Source organism: Columba livia, chromosome 1 (genome assembly GCF_036013475.1).
Source record: "Columba livia isolate bColLiv1 breed racing homer chromosome 1, bColLiv1.pat.W.v2, whole genome shotgun sequence".
NCBI lineage: Eukaryota > Metazoa > Chordata > Aves > Columbiformes > Columbidae > Columba > Columba livia.
Window position 1 is genome coordinate 107,036,252 of NC_088602.1, and position 14,871 is coordinate 107,051,122.

Consider the following 14,871-nt stretch of genomic DNA (forward strand, 5'->3'; position numbering starts at 1 on the left):
GCCAGCACTAGCAAGAATACCTTATGACAGACCAACAGGGCATTCCTGTGCAGAAAAATCAGTCCTCATTTTCTACATATTAATCTTGACACTGTAGCATTACGCCTACACTGCAGAAAACCCCAAGAGTTCAAAAGCAGAAACTTTTTCAAAATGTTGGCCTTTCATAAGCTAGTAAAGAGCCACTTGAATTTATCCTTACCAAGCAAAGCCCCCATTATTGTGTTACTTTTTTTCAATTTGTATGTAAGAATCATGCATGCCACTTAGAAAACCTCAGATATCCTTTAGCCAGCTACTGCCATGGTTTAGGAATAGAGCTGTGTTAGATGCATTATAATTTATCTCAAACATAATAAAATGTGTGCTTAAGTTTTTCTTGTTAAAACTTCGCAAGTCTACCTTTAGAGCCACAGCTACAAAATGACAGAAATTTTCTGAATGTTAGGAATCCATCTCCTGTAAATGGTGATACTGCTAAATACTTTCCTTGTTCATTAGAGTAGACAATACGTGAGTATTCTGTAGGCCAATGAAAGACTGCCTGTATTTACAGAAAGAGAGGGAGAAACACACACACAAAACCAGACACGTAAAAGACTTTATAACTACTGAAAACAGGAAGACAGAAGTCTGCAAAAAGAGGACTAAAGTTGGTGGCAAAACCGTGTTAAAAAAAACCAACAAAAACCACCACCAACAACAACAACAACAAAAAAAACCAAAAACAAAACCCAACAAACCAACAAAAATAATCAAAAAACAAACCTAAAACAAAATCTTCTTTTGGAGGAACAAAAATCTTACCCTTTAAATTTTCATCTGTGACACTGTAGCTATAGATGCTCTTGAACCACTTACAAATGCAACATTGGTTATTTCCTCTTTGATAACTTGCACTTTTATGACAAGAACAATTTGCGTGTTGCTGAGTAGTTTGTAGAATTACTTTTCCTTATAAGCCAAAAGAATTTTGTGACCTAGACCCTGTTTACATTTGTTAATCCCAGGCTGTTGATGTTCATGGCTCATACTCGCAGGAGCACTGAGAGGAAGTCAAGCTGGGTAGATGGATTTGCTCTTTTCCACTTTAAGGAAGAAAACAGCCCTTTACCTTCGCCTGTCTACTGGCTAAAGGCACACTTCACCAATCCCTGATAATGCACAGCCCATTGGAGGTCAGTGTGTCCTCCAAAACAGTTTGCTGGAAGATGCTGGAAATAGTGAAGCTTGTGCATCTTTGGCAAATACATATTTTGGTTCATCTTTTGCACAGGCAAGGTGGTGAAAACAGTAAATGCAACAGGAAGAAATAGCATTCAGTCTACTACGGTAAAACACAACTTATTCAGCTACCTGAAGGTAAAACATTTCTCTCAAACTGTTCTCATGTCAGATAGCGGAACACTTTCAGAAGTGGAATTACAGTATAATCAGTGAGAGTCTGAATGACTGAGGTATCTCAAAGGATGGCAATGTGGGTAGATCCTCCCAGGGTACCCAGAACTTTCAAGGGGCAGGAACCATAATACAATCTAGAACAAGAGGAAGCACAATCCTGTAGGATTGTCCCAAAACATGCTAGGGATGTTTCTTCCATATTTGGGTCATATTGCCAAAGTCATCTCTCCAGCTTATTTCCACAAAAACAGAAAAGCTGTGTAACTGGAAAAAAAATTAGAAATCCAACTTTAAAAATAGGTCACCACTTTTTTTTTTTTTTTTTAAAAAAATGTATTTATCATCACTTTATCAGATAAATCAGTAAACTCTTTTAAAAGAACTGCTACATGGTAAAAGCATTTAAATGGTCTCTCCTGTTAGTAGCTCTAAACATTAAGAACATTGCTGTAACTACCACCTTGTGCTATAGGAGTTCAGCTTTCATTTTATAAGGAATTAAAAATCTTAAGGCCCTCCTGGTTGAAAAGAGAGCGTTCAGAACATGACCTGCAGATATGGTGCATCTACATGACATTTTGCATTGCAATTTAGAGGGAACTCAACTGTTCAGTTCAAGTCAATCTATGCACATGCAAGTAAGTCAGCTCATGTAGCTCTCTGGTTCAATAGCAGCCATTCAGTGGACTATATGCAGCACATCAAACAGAAAAAAAAACATGGAACTCCATTCACATATCTCTGAATTGGATGTTTTGGAGATCAGTGTTATCACTGAGTAAATTCTCTTCCAAGCACTAGAGCTTTTTCTTGCTGCAGTCCCTTTTGGTGGGATGGCTAGGCCAAGTGGAATTGCTGAAACAGCAATAAAACTAAAAGGTTTTCAGGTCCAAAGAGTTAAATACTTGATCCATGAGTATAGCCTGACACAGAAAGTTTAGAAGTTACATATTAAAACTGGAATAGCCTCAAAAATGTCCCACAGAGGACCCTACATCAATGTTAACCCAGAAAGACAGACAAAATCCATATTTCAAATTTGGAGTACTATTTCTCAAACGTTTTGGACGCACCATCTTCCTTCAGGATCATTAGTCTTTATGGACCCTTTCTCAAATTGTCTGTTGGCCAAGGAACAGATAACCAACCACCTTTACTTAGAGCAGCCATGTTTCCCCAGCACAAGGAAATAAGTAGTCCCTATAAGGACTGAGGTGTAGACACTCCTCTCTCCTCCAGGAGCTGCTCTGCCCCTGGGTAGCTCTGCCCCGAGGTCCCAGCCTCCCTATTGCTGCTTTCCCCATCCTCAATCCTGAAGGAATTTCAAGGGTGCCCTCCAGTAAGTCAGCATATTATTTTTACTTTTTTCTCTCTAAACAATGAATGTAATTAATATTTAAAATATACTATCTAAAATTCTTTTTAATGTTTTTTAGAACTCTTTGAACCTTTCATTAACTCCCTGGGAAGCTCCAATATATAGTTTGAGAAACATTGCTCCAGAAAAAGACATACAATTTTTAAAAACATAAGCAAAACCAATACAAAATGTCTTTATACAGTATTTGCATCAGTAAACAGATTTTCCTGCAGGTATATAATTCATATTGGACCAAGGTTATGACAATTTATTGAACAGAATGTTTCCAATAAAATAAACTTTTTGTAAGACCAAGCATGAAGTAATGAAATACTGTAACTAATTCATACTCTGTAGGCAAACCTAGTCAGAATCCATTTCAACAGTTCTGCAAAGAATGCCCAGTTCCCTTGTAGTCAAAAGACAACAAAGCAACCGAAGAGCCAACAAGTATTTTATTTATAATATTTTATTTATTTATTTTATTTATAGTATTTTATTTATAATATTTTATTCAAATTTAATGATTAAAAAATGTAAGGCCACTAATTCTGATAATAAATGATTAAAACAGAATATAACATTGTCTCTAGACGAAGGAAGAAGGCAATATAAACAAGTAAGGAAAAATACCAAATAAAAATAATAAAAATAGCATTTTCTCTCAAACAAGGAATGTTGGTTTTGCTGTTGCTTCTTAGGAGGTTGAAACACTGAATAGATCATAGTCAAGATATGATGCATATCTAATCCAAAATAAAGTCTGTTTAAAAAATTACAGATACTGAGGTCTTGGAGATTTTATAAGAGTAGAATTTAATCACATACAAAACAGGTACAGTGAACTATTTCAAATATACAAAAGGTGACATTTAAATAAAATTGGTAATGGGTGTGACAGAGCATTTAATGGGGTCCGGAAGGTTTTCTTCCAAGTCAACACACAAGATATGGCTGGCAAGCGGACCTGCCCCGAACCTCACTGATAGCAGTAAGAGCCTTTTCATTGATATTGGCTGAGCACAGTCCAAATTCGCTGAAGCATGGCCACGTGTTGCTTTATATTATAAAGAAACTGGGCGAAGAGTCTTCTGCACAGTATTCAAAGTCCAGTTTCTTTTGACTAATTAACAAAGCGTTTTCCAGAAGGCAAAGGAGGACTCTGCAGCTAGTTTTCTGCTACTGTGATGATAGCAACTTACATAACATTTCATATGCTCCAAGAATCTTCTCTAGCAAACCTTCCTCCCTTGTTCAAACAGCACTTTGGGGAACCTCCCTTTGAAACCTCCCCAAAATAACACAAAGTGTAAAGCAGAAATAAAACAGACAATCTAGAGTTGAGGATGTTTATTTAAGTTTGGTTTTGAACCAGGCAAAAATCTGGGGAGTTGAAAGAAAATTCAGTCACCTCTATGTCAGGTAAGAAAAATTTTAAAAAGGAAAAGGTTAAACTTCTTTGGGTTGCTCACCACATTCAGTAGCAGTCAGAAATACAAACATCACAATCTGAAATACCATTCCAGGCTTTCACACAATGGATCACAGTATCAGAAAAAGTAACTGAAAGGCAAATTTAGTAAGATTTGTCTTGCAGACATAACATCTTAATATTTATGGTACAATGCCGTATTAATGAATACCTTCAATTTCAAAGGCAACTGCAAAATTCCCTAAGGCCACAGCTGCCTAATTCGAATGTTATAAAAGCAGTAACGAAAAACACAGGCTGATAAATCCCTTGATTTCACAAATTTTGACATGATTCCAGAATGTGTCAAGGGAAAACTTTGATTATCTGCAAGAAGTTGCATACTGATGGGTATTAAAACAGACAATCATCAAGTGACTGAAAACAAAACAAAAAAACAGCACTTCCTTTAATCAGAATACGAGGAAGAAACAAATGATGTTTTTCTTTCTGTACTGCTTGACCTTAGAGCTGGAATTAATGCATTTGTAAATACAAACTCACTATGTAACGGTGCATAGTATAGCCATAGGCTAATTGTATTATTTTACTGTACATCAATATCAGTTTCAGGACTGCTACACAGGATGCCTAGTTCTTCTTTGTTTCTCTTAACCTTTCATACTTATTTTAAGGATAAGAATATTTATGAAAAGAATGAATATTCTACATTTTTGCTAAAAGTAAAAACAAACAAACAAAACCAACAATAAACTCTCCATCCACCCCGCTCCCCCCCCCCCAAAAAAAAAAAATCCAACATCAAAACAACCCAAATAATTAGACTAAATTTAACTCATAATTCATGGCAAGGCTGTGATGTGAAGGCAGAGCTGTTCGAAGTAAACTACTGAACATCCTAAGAAGTATTTATGCCAACTAGTAACCAGTTAATATCTGAATGGTCTAAAAGCATTTTCCACACTCAGAGAACATGAAGGTTTGGCTGGCATATGGCTAATCTAGGTCACTAACAGTGGACAGCAAGCTCTTAAACATTTCATTATCAGAACGTATAATATCATTACTGGGATGTCCTCCCACTCACACATCAAGCCCCTTGACACACTGGCAGTACCTGTGCACTGCCTGAACTGGAAGACTCATCTAGCACTTTCTCAGCTTACAGGCACAATTAATAGCTCTCCATTAAGTCTCGTTTTTCATGTAGTTGCAAATGGCAAACTTCATGTTCTTACATACAACTATTGACTAAACAAGCAGAATGCAATTTACCAACAATACCTCAATATTATTCACTTCTAGCTAAAATTCAGTTTTGAAGGCTCTCAATTAAAACATCCCAAAGTAAATATCAATGTAAATGAGTCTCTTAATTCACTGAAGTATGTACCGTCTACATTTGCTGTAACAGCTGTTCAACATGTTCACTGGTGGGTTGTATTCAAAAATTCGGTCTCTGCTTTTGTGTCAGCCTCCTTCTGTGACGGCAAACTTCCACCTTCCCACCTCACTTACTGTAACTTGATTAGGATGTGACACCTTGTTTTTCCTCTGTACATTCCATTTGCAGAACCAAAAAACCCACAGCATCCTGTTTGCAGATCCTAATTCCCATTTTATCGGAATGTCATCCCCATATCTTATTTCTGAAGTCTTTTTAATATTTTGTTCATATTTTGTATTTCAATATAATTATTACTGAGTCATAATTTCCTTATAGCTTGTGCCTATTGAATAATATATATGGATCAATTAACTTAGCTCTGGATGACAGCACAGTTATAACGTTCTCAATTATTTCATGACATCCTACTATAGGGAAACAAGTTATCATAATTTCCCCTGCTTCCAAAGGTGATGGAAGTACTGCTTTTCCTTATTTTTTCCTATCACTTTCACCCTCTCCTCTCACACTGTCTCCCGAGCTTTTATTAAATAGCACCCTCACATGAATCAGGAACATAAGAAATTTCAGAACAGCCATAGGGCAAATTGCAATTACAAAATTTATGGGTTTTATGAAGTGCTTTTTTCAGAAATTTTTGAAGTAAATTCTGTTAAAAAAAACATAATGTCTTCATATTTTTGATAGCCATAAAATTACATTACATTCTGATTTTTTTTGCTGCTTGTTATTAATCAAACATACAGTGCCAATTTCACACTTAGGCTACATTTAAACTTTAACATCAGTTGACACTAACATCTGTTCACCTCTGATCTGCATAAATTAATAACGGAAATCTCCACATTATGCAGCTTCTGAAGTTTGTGTTCACCCTGGAGCTCTTTTGACTCTTTGTCTACTTAAGAAAATTGTTGTTTCTTGGACTAAAATAGTTAATTACAACAGACACACATATACATACTGCAATGCACCCTGCACATATAAGTTTTGACTGAGGTTCTGGCCTTTTTCTGGTGTCATGTTTGATAAAATCAGAACAACATCATTGGGATACCAGAATAATATTTCTAACTTCTAACAGTACCTCTATTAGTACTCATATTAACCATAAAATACTCCTATTTTCTATGCTATGAGCAAAAAAAACCACACCAAAACTAATACTTGCATTATTCAAATCCCCAAAGCTGTAAGATTACAGAAAACCTCTGTATAGGGTCAGTCTCATCTAATACAGATAATTCGCATTTGTGCTGGCTGTCCAGACCCCCTTTGACATCAAAGGCAGAGAAAGAGGCATGAGCAGCGTTCCAATTCACCTCATTCTAAGGCAGATCAATCTAAAACGGGCCAAAATGAATGAATCAGTAACTGTTCTGTATGTCGAATGGTCAAAGGGAGTAAATTGAGAAACCGGAATGATACATAGATACATACACAGTACATATCTAAAGTTACATCAGTTGAATAACACCCTAGTATCTGTATTGGACTAAGGATGCTGAGATGGAAATCAGAGCCAAATAAAACACTAAAAGACGACTGGATTTTTGCTTCCGGAAGCGAGTGTGGCATTTCAAGCAGACTCACAAGTTTCGCTCATGAGTGCATTCACTGTAAAAGGACCACAGAAATTCTCACTTCCCTACTGGAATTAGTTTAAATGTTGGCAATTGGTTTCTATCCAATTTCTTCCCACCCTTTTGAAGTAGCCCGCCTTGAATTAGCTGCTTATTTGCTATTGTCTGCATCAATGGCCCATGTCAGAAACTTCTGTTGTGGGGTCCTCAGTTAAGTTATTCTAGCAAATGATAAAGTGAAGCAAAAAGGAATATTTCAAATGACCCAGCTCACCCAAAGAATTACCAAAGTCACCCAAAGAGGATTTAGACTGACAGTATTTCACCCCATTTAAAGCAATTATGTGCATTTTTCATTCAGATTTACATTTTCACTAAAGCTATGATAAAAGTGCAGCCTTCAAGTATGGCCATTCATACACTCATACCATGCAAAAAGATTTGCAATTTTACATTCAGATGCTAATAAGATAATTTTGGTTTTAAAAACTCAGTTTCAAAGATGATGCATTTAACCATTATACAATAATTTATATATATGTATATATACATACATATTTGAAATAACTTCTTCATTAGTTCTTTTTACGAAACTCTTCATATTTTAAATGGCAAAGACCACAGCTACTGGTAGTGGCATTTCCATATTTAATTCCCCTTTGCCCAAACTTTGCAGAAGTCTTTTCTCTCTCAAATGTACCTAATTTTAAATTAGACTTTTTATTGTGATAATAAAAATATCCCAGAGAATGCATTCTTTATGCAAAAAAAAAAAAATCCTAAACATTGTTCTATCTGAACTGAACTAAAAAAGGGATTATTTGTCAGGTCCATCTGTTGGTTACATGCTTTCATCAGTTTGAACATAACTTTTATTCCCTAGAGTAATACATCACAGTGACATTTTATCCCAGAGTGAAATACACAAAAGCTTTAATTAAACCATTCCATGGTTTTCAGCACATTTCAGGCTTACTAAAATTAAAGGCCAAATGGAATGCTGCATCTCCTTAAGTGCAAGGGTTCAATCTCCAGGACAACTTTGGCACGCGTGCAGCTTTATTTACACGAGGAAATTTTGATGGTCAAATGGTTTATTGAATAAAAACCCCTCATAAATTTTCCTATGACTCCATGATTGTTCAAACTGAGAACTCAAGATCTTTTCCTCCTTGCTTTCTTTGAGGTTATACTGCACTGAGAGTTTAACAATAAGTCAAACTAAAATCTATCAGTTTCTGAACTATGCTTCTTTCTCTTTGGCTAGAAAAGTTATCTGGGACTACCTTTTTGCATTGGAAAACACTGGGATGATTACTTCTTTGAAAAGTTCTAATAACAGGTTTCATTTCATTTGAGCCTATGAAAACAAACTGTAGAGAAATAATTTCAGAAACAATTTTTCAAAGTATACAAGAGTAAATCCATATGCCGCTGAGATGAAGCACAAAAAAGCATCATTGAGATAATCTATAGTTAAAATGATGGTGTATGACTTATGATTAAGCTTCATTACCTGCAGAGCAAGGGGCTTCCATCTCATATTTTTCAGTAAAGCTGGTGCTGAGGTAAGCATGCTCTGAGGTCGCTTTTTCAAAGTTAAGATAACACCACTCGGATCCTCTCGTAGTGCATTCACCAAATTTTTCAACTGCCACCCCACCTGGTAACCAGTAAAATCATTACAATAAAATTGAGGTACAGTATTCAATATGTAATGTTCCCTTTTTAAATAAGATCAGTAAAACAACAAAATAGGAGTGTGTATATAAATATTAAAGGAGATTAACTCTAGAAATGTAAAAAATAAATCACTGCACACAATCATGTCAACTAAATAATTATTATAATGCATTAAGATGGATATGCATAATTTCAGGTTCTAGAATTAATAAACTGCTGTTACTCCACTATAAATGCACAATTAAATTTCAAAGTGTTTTCACAATTAGCTCTGGTACATAGACTTTAGAGACTAAAACGTTTAAAAGCCCTGGATTCTGCACCAACAGTTCAGTTCAAAACTGACCATTTTGTACTCCGTGGTTACTATTTAAAATCCATTAACCACATGTAGACACACTACTTCTACTCTTAGCAGCTTATGCAAGCACAAAACAGTTCAGGAAAATCTTCTGCTCTTCACACTGCTAATATTGCTATAAAAAATCAGAATCACAAGGCCCTTTAAAAAAAAATAGTACTTCTTTCATGATTATTTCAGAAACAAATACAGTAAATCAATGACAGAAAGGTAGTCTAACCACGACTTGAGTATTAGCCCAAAGTAAAATTGTCCTAATTGAATTACAGCATTTTAAAACAGTCCAAAATTAAGAACTTGACTAACATGGAAAGCAATAAGCCCTTCTTTATAAACACAGGACAGAACTTTCTGAATCATTTACTTTGCATTTTTGAAACAAGTACTTCAAATATTATAACAGTACAACTCATGACAACGATTTTCAGTCTAAATCATGCCTGATTTTAGGTATCTATCTTGAAATGATTTAAGATATTCAATGCCTAACTTTTCAAGTTGGTACCTAGAGTGGCAATACACAGAATCATACATCCATCAAACATCTTGGCCTACAGTCTTAGAAAGTGACTATTTCTATAAACTTGACAGCTTTCCTACTTTCTTCTCTCTGCCCCCACCCCACAAACAAACAAGTAGACTTTTCTGCTATTCAAAAGATCACAGTTACAAATATTTTCCTTCTTTCACACCTTGTACAAGAACAACGTTAAGAAGAAAATTATCCAATTGAGAAGTGAAATTCTTACTGGCAGAACATCTAGAACTATGAAGTTATGAGGTAACATCATTGTAATAACTTTATACCATATCAATGTATTTGGAGAAAAGCCGGATAGACAATGCGAATAAAGAGATGGCAGATGCTCCTTATCATTGATATAGTGCAATATGACACAATATGTATTTCTTAGCTATGTTTAAGCAAGGTAATCACACATTGGTTGTTGCTACTTATTTTTAATCTTATTCTCTGTTACTCCAAAATTAACTTTGTTTGTTTAATATCACTTAAGAGCTGATACTCCCATATGAGCATGCCACTTAAGCCAACATTAACACTTACCAATAACCCTGAATCACAGACATGGTTCAAACCTCAACACTATTCCTTAGCTGCTGCAAACTTCCCTGTCCTGTTTTCACTGCAGCAAAGTTCATTATATCCAGGATGCACTTCTACGGTAATACTATTGTGACTAAAGAAACAGGGTGTTGACAATATGCACCTTTCTGCAATATTTTCCATCTTCCATAGTAGACTTCCAAGCATGCTATAAATCTTTTCAGTCCAGTGTAGTAGGCATATGGCTATTATACTTTGAATAAAATGAAACGTGAACATAATCAACTTCATCTCAACTCGCACATCCTGGTGAAGTCTCCATTATGTTTCAACAACATCTAAACCAAGTCTCTGTAAGTCCAAGCTTTATGTCTTAATACTATGATTTTATAAAAAATACATTCCTACTTAAAATAGTTTTCCTACTCTGAGAGACTTCCACCACTGCTTAGAGAAACAATTTATTCCACATCGTTCCAGAACGTCACCTTGGGCATATGCAAGGTTTCATTTGCTACCCAAAAGAAGAAATTAAAGGCCTGCAGTTCATGTAAGGTATCTCTGTATGTAAGTTATTGTACGCTTTAATTTCCTAATGTAACAACTAAAACCAGATTTCTGGAGAGAAATCTTTCTGTTGAATAAAGCAGCACAGAAAGCCTTGAGGAGATCATGAAGTGGCCCCAGTTACAGAGTCAGGATGTAAAATCCTTGCCATTTAGGTTGGTAGGATGCTGCGTGTGAAAGCTGTGCTTTAAAGCCATCTGTTTCTCACTGAAATAGCCAGAGGAACATAAATAAAGTGGGGGGAAGAGGGTGTGTGTGGAGGACGGGTTGGTTATGCTAGCAGTTTTTAAATTATTTTAAATGCACTTTCATACTTTGCAGAGATCATCTGTATCATGTATTTCAACTACATCTTACATTGCAATAAATGGAAGATTATCTAGTCTCTTTATGAGAGTTAGGGGGATTAAAGAAAAAAATCACTTCAAAGCTCTAAATCTGATGTATTTCATTTAGAAGCTCATGAATATAAACAATTTAAGGTAATTTTTCACAGGCAAATTTTAAGTTTACTATACATTTCAAGTTGAGTTCATGCTCTGCTTCCACTTAGTTTCTTGACAAGGAGTTTTCTGTCTGGTTCTGAAGTCCCTGGTCACATCTCATCTTTTGAAAAGAAACTACTAAATTGGCCTAAGAGGAGCAAGTCACATAAGAGGTTGTCAACAATAAGCTGAAGGAAATTGATGTCCACGTAGGAGGCATGCTTTTCAGTTCACACATAGTTAGATCCCATCAAAATTCATATTGACACAGACTAAACAGAAGCCATCTTATTTGAGGAGGTCAGGTTGGAAAGAGGAAGGGCAGCAAATATAGCTGGAACTGAAAATTTTCCAGAAACCCAGTTCAGTGACAGTTTCTTCTAAGTGTGACTTGAATTTATTCTCTCTAATCTTTCCTCAGGATCTTCCCCTCTCTCATTACCACCACAGTTATCAATTCTCAGCTTCTAATCATGAAGCTTTTGGACAGAGCTTTCAAAGCCCCTACTGTATCCTTTATCCTCCCATGTACTGCAAAAATAGAGAGTAATAGGAAAGTTTTATTATTGGTTTGAAAACTCAATAGGTAAGTAGATTAGCAGAGAGCTTTACTTACATTAAAACAACCTGGGCAATTGATTTTTAAATCAGTGCACGATACTGAGCAGGCACCCATTTTTAAGGACCATATAAGTTACTGTTGCTTGCTTTAAAATGAATTTACATTGTTAAACCAACTGCCATTTACAAGCTGTAGTCAGGAGAAGTTTCTGTGGCAGCAGCCTAAGCCCAGTGTTGGGTTTTGCTGCACAGAGCCTGAATCACTCCTGGCTGCCAGTGCAGCTCATGGCCAAGCACAGGGAGGGCCGAGGGCAGAGAAGATACAGCCCACGGGCCAGGCACTGCACACAAGCACAATCCAGCTGGTCCCTGCGTAACACTGGGAGCCCTGGTTGAGGGGAAGCATGCTTGCTGCATGGGTACAGGCCTGGGCACCCCAAGGAGCACAGGGCACCTTGTGGAAAGGCGGAGCTTGGAGCAGGACAGGCCACAGGGTTTTTTTGATGAGGAAGGAGGAGGAGGAATATGGGGTCAAGGAGCAGCAAGGCAAGGTATGGCTTGCAAAGACAGGGGAACTAGGGGAAGAGGGAGAGGAGAGTGAGGAAGCACCACACGGATGCTCTGAGGGGTTGTGCTGAGCTGTTTCTGCCAAGAAGATTACAGCATCTTTGCTGGAGGAGTCTACTGCCAAAGTAAAGGAGGAATAGACAGGGTAGACCACATCCATGCCACCTAAGGACCAATACCCAAAGGTCAGATAAACAGCACTGCTGGGGGATGGCACAAGAAGGGACCATCACCCTCTCAAAGGTGAAGGCAAAACTCTGTGCCAGGAGAAGCAAGCCTGCAGGCAGAGTGGCTGCAACATCAGTATCAGGCCACTTCCAAACTTCTCATCTCATCACTACATGCCCAGAGGTTTGGTCAGGCTGGGAAGCCTCACCATCCTGCTCCAGAGATACTCGGGGCTACCCAGGTTGGCTCAGTGGGGTCAGATGGGCACATGGGAGCCCTGCACAGCTGCACCTGGCTCTGACACATGCTCCTCATCTCCCCCTCACCTCCCACTGGCTTCTCCATCACCTGCAATGTCCCAGCACCCATTAACCCAAATAGTAGAAAGCTTAGCAGCTGGTGCTGTTAGGTCTGCTCCCTCAGCTATCACCCAGGAAAAGAAGATGCCCCTTAGCAAGATGAGACGTATTTTTAAAAACCACAATTTATTCTGGCTTGCAGTAAGCACGTCTGGATGACAATATTACAATATCCTGGAAAGGAACTTTCATTTTGAATTCCAGCTTGGAAAACTGGTAGCAATCTTTCCTTTTTCTGAAAGTAAGGGTGACCATTCATTCACTCGTTTTTTATGCAGCCACACCCATGACAGTATTCCCAAACTCCTGTGCTCATTCATGATTTCTCTGAGTACTAACTGTATGTTATGAGCCAGAGAGGAGCTCTGTAAAATTTTAACATGCAGGCAGCTCAAATACAATTGGATGGACCTGACCCAAGTATTTTCAGGCTGCTACAAGATCTAGTACTAAACAACCTACAGGCTGAAAAATCCAACACATGTATCCTAAACAAACCACAGAACAGCTGCATCATTCAAAAGCAGTGTGCAAACCTAATGCACACTGAAACTACATCATCTAGACGGTGGAATTATAGTCAAATGACAAACAGAACAGAGTCCATACCTTTACAGGTGTATTCCTGTTCAAAGGGTCACCAAAGTCCCACGAAAGTTAACAAGAGCTTTCTGCTTCAATGAAAAGTTACCTTTTTTTCCTCAGTTACAGTAATTCTTTCCTGACTTGCAGATTTGTAAAAGGAAAAAGTAGTAATATCTTTACACTTTTGAAGGAAAAGTAGTATCTTTCCACTAAATATAACCTGCAAAGCTATGTGCTATTTTCTAGCTAGCCAAATATGCAAAAAACGCTCCAGGGTTTAATTTTAAAAAGTTACTGGAATGGGGTGATAATCAAAATTATCATTCTTTCAATGTTGCCTGTGGCATGCAGCCAGAGCTCTTTGACTTATTGAGCATTTCAAGCTTCAAGCTTTTACTCATTTTTCAGCTAAAAAACCCAGAATTTTGAGAAGGAAAGTGTATTCACCTTAAAAAATGTGTATTTTTTAAAGAACTTCTGTATCTATCTCCCATCTTGCATTTTATAAATAAAAATTAGTGCATTAAGAAAATAACATTGCACTTCAAATTACTGTCTATCAAACGTAGCACACTGCTAAGCACGTCAGAATCTGACAAGAAACTATCTGGCATCATGCTGTTAAATTAACAGATTGATTTCCATGAACACTGGCCAGAAATGAGGATGGTCAGCTGGCAGCCCTATGAAACAAGTACGTTAGTGGCAAGCATCTCCTTCCCTTCCCCCAGCTGCAGATGACTGAAAAGGCTAAAAAAATAAGAGAAGGCCATAGGTCTTCCGCCTCCAGAAAACGTTACTGTGTAAGGAAACCAGAAAAGGATGTTTACAACGTGAACTAACAGAGAGATGAAAAGCTCTATCTGTATGTGGTAGGAGAAGCAGTATCAGGAGAGTTGCAGATGCCTTTCGGGGATTTATCCAGCTTCTTAGGTTAGCATGTTAATGAATGTCCAGGCTTAGAACAGTTTTCTCCCAAAGAGGAGAGGTTAATAATATTGTGATTGCATATGCTGCAATTCTAATTAAAGACTATCTTGGCTATATTATTTAAATAAATGCAAATTTAATCCAATGTTAAAGAAGTTAGTTCTGTGCATCTTTAGAATGTCACTGATCACACAGCACTGTATCATTGTCCAAAGTCACAACATAGTTTGTATGTAAAGTACACTGAAGAAAATCACATCTTTTGTTTGAGCAAAACCTGATCTATCATCAAAACTTCTGTTTTCTACTACTAAACTACGAAATAAGTAAGTTTTATATTCATTTTTGGCTACAT

General features: G+C 37.1%; 1 protein-coding gene across 6 annotated transcripts in view; it reads right to left on the reverse strand.

Annotated features, from left to right (window-relative positions):
* The window catches only part of CNKSR2 (connector enhancer of kinase suppressor of Ras 2), a 218,212-nt gene that overhangs the window by 94,487 nt on the left and 108,854 nt on the right, over positions 1–14,871 (reverse strand). For 3 of the 6 annotated variants that reach the window (XM_065071335.1, XM_065071331.1, XM_065071362.1), the window contains one exon: positions 8,701–8,847. The exons of the other annotated variants lie outside the window; for them this stretch is intronic. In XM_065071335.1, coding sequence (XP_064927407.1) covers positions 8,701–8,847 — 147 coding nt within the window. The remainder of the gene's footprint in view (positions 1–8,700; positions 8,848–14,871) is intronic. 6 annotated transcript variants of the gene reach the window in all.